The 11,099-nt window shown below is 30.4% G+C and overlaps 1 protein-coding gene across 1 annotated transcript in view; it reads left to right on the plus strand.

Moving 5' to 3' along the window:
• Positions 1-11,099, plus strand: part of LOC139481593 (NAD-dependent protein deacylase sirtuin-5, mitochondrial-like) — a 12,373-nt gene continuing 1,274 nt past the window's right edge. Inside the window, exons 1-9 of the mRNA XM_071265032.1 lie at positions 1-245; positions 1,259-1,414; positions 2,165-2,263; positions 5,213-5,339; positions 6,122-6,209; positions 6,535-6,588; positions 7,574-7,697; positions 9,327-9,442; positions 10,189-10,782. Coding sequence (XP_071121133.1) covers positions 153-245; positions 1,259-1,414; positions 2,165-2,263; positions 5,213-5,339; positions 6,122-6,209; positions 6,535-6,588; positions 7,574-7,697; positions 9,327-9,442; positions 10,189-10,264 — 933 coding nt within the window. The 5' untranslated portion in view covers positions 1-152 and the 3' untranslated portion in view covers positions 10,265-10,782. The remainder of the gene's footprint in view (positions 246-1,258; positions 1,415-2,164; positions 2,264-5,212; positions 5,340-6,121; positions 6,210-6,534; positions 6,589-7,573; positions 7,698-9,326; positions 9,443-10,188; positions 10,783-11,099) is intronic.

Here is an 11,099-nt window from a genome sequence, read left to right on the forward strand (position 1 = left end):
GTTTACTGCTACATTTATATTATGTTTCAAATCAATAAATTGGTTAATGGGGAAGTACCATTTAAATACGCAACTTTAAAGAATTAAATAACAGGATGGACTAACACATTGAAATAGATTTTAAAAGATATAAAGAGTGATTATAAGCAAATATGGATAAGAATATGGCAATCAAAAATTGGGACAGCCTAGATAACTGGCAAAAATTTGATATGTTTGGGTTAATGCTTGGAATAACACCTACTGTAAGTTTTGTAAAATAATGTTTTTTTAAATAATAGATGTTTTTAAACTTTATTTTCATTTTTTTCATTTCACCTTCATAATAATATAGTTTAGCATCTCTGTAAACATGCCTTTAAGCTATTTTATTAATTCTGTTGCCTAAAAGCCTAATTTTCAAAACGTTTGAAAATTTTTTATCTTATAAAAACGGTCTTGTCTGGCTAGTGATTGTATACAGTAGTAACTACTTAGACCACTCGGCCACCGAGGCTCCTAGTGAGAAAGAATATGAAAAACAATGGATATTATATCAATTGTATATTTATTGTATATAATGTAATGTGTGATATGTTTATTAACATTTGCATCAACAATCAAAAACTTAATATGCACTTTAAGCTGAACCTTTTGGTTAATAAATACCCACATCTTCTTTTATTCATATATACTAAAAAAATATGGGTTAATCGGGTTAAAATTAATAGACTAGCCCGTCAGGTTGGGATTCCAATGTTAAAGGTTGGTTGTATGTAAATATTCAATTTAAAAGTGTACCATTCTTTGAGAAATAAATTGAACCAGTAAAAAAACTTACTTCATCCTCGTTTAACTCTTCTTTACAGACCCGAGGGCATAACATAACTTTTGTGACATTCTTTTCCAAAATGAAAATAAAAAAAAGTTTTTATAAAACAATTTTTATTGGTATTTTTCATATGAAATATTGTCACATGGTTAGGATTCATGACCATTTTATATTCTCTGGGGTATTTTTTATGCATCATATCTGATCATTCAACCTTAAATGATTTTTCTGTCATGGTTTTTTACTGTTAGTCTGAAATTGCATGGTAGTTGATATATTCATTGCACATGTACAAGTTTAAACTGTTCAAGTGGTCTCAAACTTTTTGGAGTCCATTGGATTCCATTAGACTTCATTACTTGTTGATTTATTCCAAAATGGTATATAAGTTTAGAAAAATAGTAATCTGCTGTCATCTGTTATTAAGATATGAAAGGATTTTTTCAGGCCACTTCTCCTCCAAGTACCAGTATTTCTAAGTTCAGAGAGGACTTTGCCAAGGCCAAACACATAGTGATTGTAACAGGAGCAGGAGTGAGTGCAGAGAGTGGTGTTCCTACATTTAGGGGGCCTGGTGGTTATTGGAGGAATAAGAAAGTACAGGTATCTTCATCTACACAAGATAGTATAGGGACTATTAGGTTTTTGAGAGGGGGATTGGAGGGTTTTCGTATGTAAATTTGGTATCTTATTAATTTCATGTCTGGTGTAAAATTATTCATTTTAGTTATTAACAGGTTTGAATGTCCATTTATCCAATGGTAATAATAAACTGGCTTTTTTTTTGTTCAGGATTTGGGTGGATTTTTTCAAATGGTGGAGACTTATTGTTTCTATCTACCGCCTGTCTGAAAGTTTTAGGATGAAAGCGTAAATTAAGTATAAAAAAATCAGGAGAAAAAAAGTCCAGTATCCCTTGCTTGGTTAGTATGAAACTTGTACATATGAAAGATATAAGGCCCCATTCAGACCCTCATACTTGTATTTTAATTTTCTCTTGAATTTGTATGCCCCAATTATGGGCATTATGTTTTCTGGTCTGTGTATCTGTTAGATTGTTTGTCCGTTCGTCCGTCTGTTCGTCCTGCTTCAGGTTAAAAGTTTTTGGTTGAGGTAGTTTTTGATGAAGTTGAAGTCCAATCAACTTGAAACTTAGTAAACATGTTCCCTATGATATGATCTTTCTAATTTTAATGCCAAATTAGGGATTTTATCCCATTTTTACGGTTCACTGAACATAGAAAATGATAGTGCAAATGGGGCATCCGTGTACTGGGGACACATTCTTGTTTTGTATACATTATTTTTCTGTTTCAACTTTTTTACTGACCATTTAAGTATAATCTGTTACAGGAATTAGCTACAGTTGAGCATTTTGAGAAGAACCCATCTCTAACTTGGCAGTTTTACCATCATAGAAGGGAAGGCATGGTCACTAAACTTCCAAACAAGGTTTGTAACAATATACCTGTTTTCTGCTCTATTTGTTGGGGTTGTTGTCTCTTTGACACATTCCCAATTTCCATTCTCAATTTTATAGTTTTATTCCAATCTAATTAAAATATTGATCTCTGATTACGTTATACTACATTGTAGTATAACGTAATCAGAGATCAATATTTTAATTAGATTGAGTTTTATTCCATCTTTAAGTATTTAGTTTTTTAAATAATCTGGGTTTCAGTCAATTAAATTAACTCAAGTCTTATGTTACTATTAGTTAAAATGATACTTAACTTTTAGGTTGGTGGTATGATCAAGGTTAAAAAAAATTATAATGCATCTTTATTTTTACCTTACAGACATGACATGACAAGAGAGATCAAGTGTATTTTTGCGCCTAATTTTAGTTTCTTGTGTATTGGTATGAAGTCCTTTATCACTGAACTAGTATACATATTTGTTTAATTGCCAGCTAAGAGACTACTCCAGGTGCGGGAGTTTCTGTTGTTGGCCTTCGGCTGTTGTCTGCTCAATGGTCGGGTTGTTGTCTCTTTGACACATAGTACCCCATTTCCATTCTCAATTTTATTCCCTCATAAATGTAGATCTTCTATGAAATTTACAAATTTGAGAAAATAATGTTGTTCAATGTACAATTTTCCATTTACCGTACATGAAGAAAATTATATTTTTTATCATATTTTTGAAACTGTTAACTACATAGAATACTTTATTTGATTGAATCAATTTCTTTCAATTTTGTCAATAACTCAGAACGTGTAACTTTTGTCAAAGAATATTTAATTAATATACCTGTACCTATTTTGTTTTGTAGCAAGAAAACAAGTCCATTGACCCTCATTTTCCTTTTATTTTCAAATAGGCAAAAACTGAAATTTTTTGGTAAAATTTGTTTTTTATAAGCAATTAAGATTTTTCCTATATATATTTCAATTTTTGACATCTAGTAACAGATTCAGGCTCATAAGTTCTTCTTGTTATGATTATTTTGATGCTTATCAGACTTATCTCACTAGAAAACTTATTTTTTTATCAGCTACAATATTTAAAAAGTTTCATCATAACCAAAACAAGTCTAATTTACTTTATTATTAATTATTATTGTAATATTGCCACATACCTTTTGAAGTATGGGAAAAGTGGTCAACACAGATCAATTTGAGGTTCCACATGATGGAGAAAAGCTCATGGATTTATTACCGAGAATATACACTATTACTTAAAAATTAACCTTTTTTAAAAGCTTTTTTAAAGGTTTAAAATACTAGATATGCATCTACTCAATAAAGTTTTGGTTATCTCCCCTTAAATCAGCTGTTAAAATTATTCCATAGTATTCAATTCAAATGTATTTTAAACAGAAATTGTATTAAGACGGCTAGAAAAAAAAGTAAATCGTATTAGCTGTATCCATCCAATACTATTACAAATGGTATAATTGAGAATTTTGTTTGTTCTTTAAATACAGAATACCATGGAACTGTCTATTGAGACATAAAACAGTCTAACAATTTTACCTATCCTCAACTGATGTAAACTTAAATATAGATGATTTTTCAGTAAACTTGTCTACCTATGTGGTGGAATCATAATATACAAAATCCCTAACTATAACTACATAGAAAGCCTGAAATTTATGAAAAGTACCATTATATGGAAAGTACTGGTAAAAAAGTCTGTTATTCTTAAGATGTAGGATTTTGAACACTCCAACTCAAGGAATCAACTATTTATTGTACAAATCAGAACAGGTACTGTAAATTCAGAAATTATTGTGTGCATTTATTATCGCCATTTTAGACTTAAATGCGATTTTAATTTTTGGGATATTCACAAAATTTATGTTTGATTCATCTAATGAATTTCAAAATGCAAGTTTTAATTATTGTGATGATAGCCCTGTCCCATTTTTGTAAAAACATCGTGATAATTTCTGAATTTACAGTACACCAATATATTTTTGATTTTATACAAATACAGTCCCTTGTCTTAGCCTGATTCCATGTTGTGCAATGTAGGTATTTCTTTTGCATAACAGTTAATTTTTTGGGTTCTCTTTGTGGTCTGTGTACTTGTATGTCAATTTTGATAAAATCAGAATAATTGATTAGAAATTGATTGATATTAACAAACAAATTATAGTTCCAAGTGAATATAGAAAAATTTAAGTTCCAAGAAATGCCCAGCTAATGCTAATTTTTGACAATGAAAGAAAAACAATTAGAAGGAAGTGTGTAAAGTATAAAATCAAGTGTGATGAACTTTACCCTATATAATATGAGAAGATGATAAAAGAAAACATTGAATTTGGTATTAAATAATGACTCCTTTGCCATGAAACCTTGTACCTTAAGGAGGCTCTTGGGTATAAATCATTTTTTTTTAATTTAAAATAGGATTTCCCTAGATTTTTTTGTAAATGAACTTTATCATAAACTTAATAGAAAATTAAATAAAAGAATGGGGTCACCATTCATTTAAGCTGACAATCTGTCTCCAAAAGAAGCATACATTTTTGTTAATGTCCTTTTTTTCTGTTGAACTAATAGGAGAAATAGAGGTAATATCGAAATAAAAAAGGAACTAAATTACAGAATTTCAAAGCAAAAGTTATGAAACATGGTCCCCCCACAGAGCAATGTCTCTTCTAAATTTATACTGCAGCTAGATCACTTCATATTGTTTGTATGAGGGCCTCCATTTTATTTTAAAAAATTCTGTTGCTTTAATAGGAAATCACTGAAGCATGACAGGAGAAAATCCCCCCTTGTTTTCTGCCACTGCATACTACCAAATATAGTAGAAAAGTGATATTTTGTGAATTGTCAATTTTAACACATCTTGGATACAAAATTCAGAAAATTATTTCTTTCACTGTGTGCACTGAATTATCAAAATTTTAAATTTATTGTATTTGTATCATTATTATATCAATAGGCTCATATTGCAATAGCTGAATGTGAAAAGAGGCTGAAATCACAAGGAAGAAGAGTCGTAGTAATCACACAGAATATAGACGAACTTCACAAAAGAGCAGGGTCAGAAAATATTCTGGAGATGCATGGTAAAACATAAAAAATTGGTATTTTAGAAATGGTGATTTAGGGTCATGTATTGACTGCCAGGCCAATATATTAATTTTCTTGTACACTTTGATAACTAGCTATTTTTATAATTTTAAAAATAACAATACAGTGTCTGTTTTATATACCTCAACTTTATAATTATACTACATGTATAAATTGTCATACATATATATGAAATATGTCATGAAATTAAGAACTTGAATGGAAATGGGGAATATGTCAAAGAGACAACAACCCGACCAAAAGCAGAAGACAGCCAAAGTCACCAACACAGCTAGAAAATCCCACCAATGGAGGCAGTATTCAGCTGGCCCCTTAACAAAATGTGTACTAGTTCAATAAAATTGGATGTCAAAACATTAAAATGAACTAAAATTTAAAATACATACAAAGGCAATAAGGCCTGGGACAGACACACCAACATGGGGTTAAACAGGTTTTGTGAGATCTCAACCCTACCCTATTCCTCTAGCCAATGTAGAATAAACAAACACACAGCAATATGCACAGTTAAACTCAGTTTCAAAGAAGTCATACATGTCATACATGTATATAATGACTAATAGGGTAGTGCAGGAGAGGGCCACATTCTCTCTATTGAAAAAAAAAATACTGTAGTAACTTAAAAGAGGTTCCTCAATGAGTTATTGCATGACAAAACTTTTACAGATAACCAGCATATATTTTATTTTAAAGAGGCAACTTGTTTTTATCTTTTACTCCATTTTACAGATTTCTGACATAATTTGATATTTTTCAGGTAGTTTATTTAAGATAAGGTGTACCAAATGTCAGGATGTAACAGCAAACACAGACAGTCCAATATGTCCTGCATTGGCTGGCAAAGGGTATGTTGATAATATTGATTGCACAGTAATATCAATACTCAAGAAACAAATAATCTGACCAAAAGGCTAAAATACAAATTATCTGACCAAAAGGCTAAAATAAAAATTATCTGACCAAAAGGCTAAAATACAAATTATCTGACCAAAAGGCTAAAATAAAAAAAGAATTATGATAATTCTCAGCATATATAATCAATCACTAACAAATTCATTTCTGATATTAGTTTGTCTAAAAAGTTGGTGTACTCTATTTTAAAGATAAAAGTATGTTTAAAACAAATAAAAAGAATTAAAAGCAGATTTTTACATTGTTTCTCTTAAATAGAGCACCAGATTTTGAAGCAGATGAAGACAATATACCACTAGATGAATTACCCAGGTTAGCTGATTTTATGTTCATTTTAAGGTGTTGGAGAGGTAATTTTTTAACCTTCATGACAATGTGACAGTCGTCACACAAGAAAGCACCATCCTGCTATAATTATTGTTCTATGATATATAGTCTTTGGTTGAGAGTGGAGAGTGGTCTCATTGGTACATATACTTATCTTTATATCATCCATCAGAATAGTATCACATACAAGTTATGAATTTTTGACTTTTGTATAATATATTTCAGGGACATGAGACCTAAACATTTTGAGTTTTAAACTATGTAACTAAGTTATCTGGAACAAATATGACAAATTATTGTATTAATTTGTGATGAAAGATACAAGGATTATTCATCAAGGACAAAAATAGTACACCAACATAAAGGGAGGTAATCATACTGATTGGTATGAAATAACAGTTTTCTGAGATGTTTTTTAAAAAATATTCTAAATTTACAAAAATTTTTGCCACAATTCAAAAAGAGTGTAAATAAACTATCAATATAATTAATAATGTTTAAAAAAGTGTTTACTTATAATGAAATATTTGATATAAATAGATTCCACAACTGCAACACGTGTGTTACGATATTTCTCCACTTGAGACAGTTAGATTTTAATTAATGCACTAGTCTTGCCAAGCTTTTTGAATACTAAAATTTAACTGTTAGAGAAATATCGTAATAAACAAGTTATAGTGGTGGAATTTGTTTCTCTAATGATTTTTATCCTTCCTTTTCAAAGATTTGAAGAAAGGGGGTACTTATTGTGTGACGTCATCAGACATGGTTGAATTTTTTCATGCCATCACAAAAGGAAATTCAGCCGAAACCAAGAAAATTTGACGTCACAATTAAATGTTGACCAATCATTTGCCGAGATCAAATATTTCACTAGTGAGGAGAAATATTTTTCTCACACCAATCAAGAAATGTGAAAATAGCACAAAAATTAGAGAATATAAAATCTTGCATTTTCTGTATTGACCAGATGTAAGAAGGCAGGTTGTGGAGGCCTTATGAGACCACATGTTGTTTGGTTTGGTGAAGCTATAGATCCGTCTATTTTATCAAAAGCAGAAGAGGAACTGGAAAAGTGTGATCTGTGTCTTCTAGTAAGAATTTTGTGTCTTCAAACATTGTTTTTCTTTACAAAAATTTGTAAGGGTTCCATGGAACCCAGTGTCTCGCCTACTTTTGCTGTTAATCGCAGGCTCAACAAAAATGAGGAAAAAAATCAATAAAATTATTGCTCTTGGTACTATCTTTTAAATGTAAGAAGCTTCTGTCCAAGTTTGGTATTAAAATCCAGGATAGTTTATGAATCTAATAAATGTTTTAAAAACTTTAACTTCAGACTATATTTAATGTTAACTGGAAGAAAATCTAAGTCCTTTTATAAGTAAAATTCAGATACACAGTTACACAATTTTAACAAAATTTCCATCTAGATAACAGCTTTTGACCATAAGCTTCTGTCCAAGTTTGGTACAAATCCAAAATAGAATAAGAAAGTTATTAAAATTTTAAAAACTTTAAGCATAGAGTGAATGTATTGGTTCCTCACAGAAGTCCATTTAAAAGTACAATACAGAAAAAGTTGAATTTTATTTTTACAAAATTTGCTTCTGGATACTATCTTATGATCATAAACAAGCTTCAAAAATTTCAAAAACTTTAACCACAGAGTGAATGTAATGTTTTTCCCAGCAGAAAAACTAAGTCCATTTATAAGTAAAATACGGAAAAAATGGTAATTTATTTTTACAAAATTTATATCTGGATACTATCTTTTGTAAATACCGGTAAACAAGCTTCTATCCAAGTTCGGTAGAAATCCAGTATAGTTTAAGAAAGTTATTAAAATTTCAAAAAGTTTAACCACAGAGTGAATATTTGTAGACGCCACCAACGACGAAGACGACGACGCGGACGGAATGTAGGATGGCTTTGTCTTGCTTTTTCGACTAAAGTAACAAATGTAACAATAATTTGAGAAAAAAATGCTGACAAAAAAATGAGGAATGAACAATCTGTATAATATTGAATCTATATATGTTTAGCTATCTATTAAGTAATCTGAACTTGGTATTTTGGAGCATTGAGAATTTAATAATGAAAAGATGGGGAACGAATTTTAAAATTAGTAAATGAAGTTGAATTTTGTATGTTTGAAATCATTTAAGGTTTTATCACAATGTATAGGTTGATTAAAGAAAAACCAAAAAAATATAGAGGACAAGCAGGAACTGTCAAAAATACAGCAGTGTTCAATAAAAAAACATCAAACTCTAACATGAAACTCCTCGGGAAAAAAAAACCAGTAGTCAATACATGGTCAAGATTACATATATGTTATAAATTAAATCACACAAAAACAACAATTCACTAGCCGAGGCTGGAATATCTAGCTTGTTTTAATGATCATTATTGAATTTAATGTTGAAAGTCTTTAAAGTTCAGGAATTACATTGTACTACAGGTGTCCTAATAATTTCACATGATTCATCAAATAAGATCAAGGCCAGATAAAGGACATGTACACCTTGCTAAAATTTAAAATACTGGGGTTTCTAGTGAAACAAACCTTAACATGAAAGTTCAACTAAGAACAGCAAACAATGAAAATGAGGTCAAGGTCATATAATCTCTTCTTCTCAAACAAATACATCTTATATTGATATTAATAATGTTGATGTTATTTTGCTAAATGTTTGTAATAAATTATGAACTTATTCTGATAGATAGGAACGTCATCTGTTGTAAAACCGGTTGCCTTGTTTGGACCTCGATTATCTATCCTTGGTATCCCAGTAGCAGAGTTTAACACTGAAGAAACTCCAGTAACAAAATCATTAGGGTAAATATTAGTTTTGGTCAGAATAGTTACATGTACATGGGTAAACAGTGAAGATACAAATGAAATGACATGTATATGTTGAGACCACAAGGGTTGATTGGGGTTAGAAATATCAATGTTGATGGATGTCTGTTTGGTTGTTAGGGTTTTTTAAATATGCATCCATCTGCAATCGTGTTGTTAAATCCAATGTTTCAGTAGTCCGAGATTACTCTGACGTCCAACGGCTGTTTTGCTGTTTTGCCAGACAAGCTGAGGCCGTGGGACCCACGGCCCAAGCTTGTCTGGCAAAACAGCCGTTGGACGTCAGAGTAATCTCGGACTAATGTTTCAGATAGGGAGCTAGAGAGCTCAATACTCTATCTTTAAATGGGCGAACTGTTGCAAATCTTTTGAAAAGGACTTCAGGTGACTACTTTGAATGTAAATTCAGTCCTTATTAAATAAAATTTTCCTTTCCCAGTGCCTGTCTATGTTTTAAGTTAAATTGGTATCCCTTCATATAGTTTCTTAAACATTGCAGAACCTATATTTATATAACTTATTAATTTGATGTTAATTCTAAATCTTAACAACACTCTAGGAACCAATCAACTTATCATGATTATAAGCTTTTATAATGCTGATGAGACACAGGAAATGTCAGCACTTAGATAACCATTAGTTTTCATTACTAAACCAGAAAAGAGCTTAACACAGAACAGAGACTATGTTTGATATCTATTTATATATTATTTTTGTTTTAGATACCACTTTCAAGGACCAGCTTGCACACTTATACCAGAAGCTCTTGCCAAACATGAATCTGAACCAGAGAGATAAAATAATACTTTGATAATACATGGATACACTTAAAGCTCTTGCCAGAAAAGAGTCTGAACTAGAGGGATAAAACAAAACTATTTTAGTATATTGTATACATATGAAAACTCCAACCAGAGACATCAGTGAGAACTAGATTCATTGAACAAACCTTTTCTATTTTGTATTCTGAGCACTAATTTTTTGGAAATTTGTTTATTATTATGAATATGTATTTTGATATTGAAGCTATATTAATATTTATTTTGATATTATAGCACAATGAATATGTATATTTTTTTATATATTTTACAAATTTTATTTTATTTTATACTGTTTTTCATACAACAGAATTTTTTTTTACAAGGCAACCTTCACATTCTACATTGTAAACACTTTTAAAAGTCACTTTGGCCAAACTGCAATCATTAATGAGAATGATAAACCTGATGTTTCAAATAGAGATCACTTATGTTTTTAAATTTGTTTATTGTTGAAGACTGTTTGTCTCTGATGGAAAGCCTACATAACCTTTTACAGCTTTTACATTAATGCTAGCAAGACAAATCTTTGTGTGGCTTGCTTGCTTTATTTGTATCAGTGTTTGCTCAAGCATGGTAATTAAGATAGGCGGGGCTTCAGCTTGTATACATCATACTTAAATTTTATTGGACGTTATGTTGGAGGTTAAGGACACTAGATTTCAAAACATCACATGACAAATATTCTCACATGTTTCCTTACCTATAAATATACACTACTTCGTCGAAATTATCTTCCTATTACGCCAGTTCATTTTCACAATCGTAAAAACGGAAGACAATTTTTTTTTCAAAGATCTAACTTAAAGACTGTC

This window comes from Mytilus edulis, chromosome 7 (assembly GCF_963676685.1).
Source record: "Mytilus edulis chromosome 7, xbMytEdul2.2, whole genome shotgun sequence".
Classification (NCBI taxonomy): domain Eukaryota; kingdom Metazoa; phylum Mollusca; class Bivalvia; order Mytilida; family Mytilidae; genus Mytilus; species Mytilus edulis.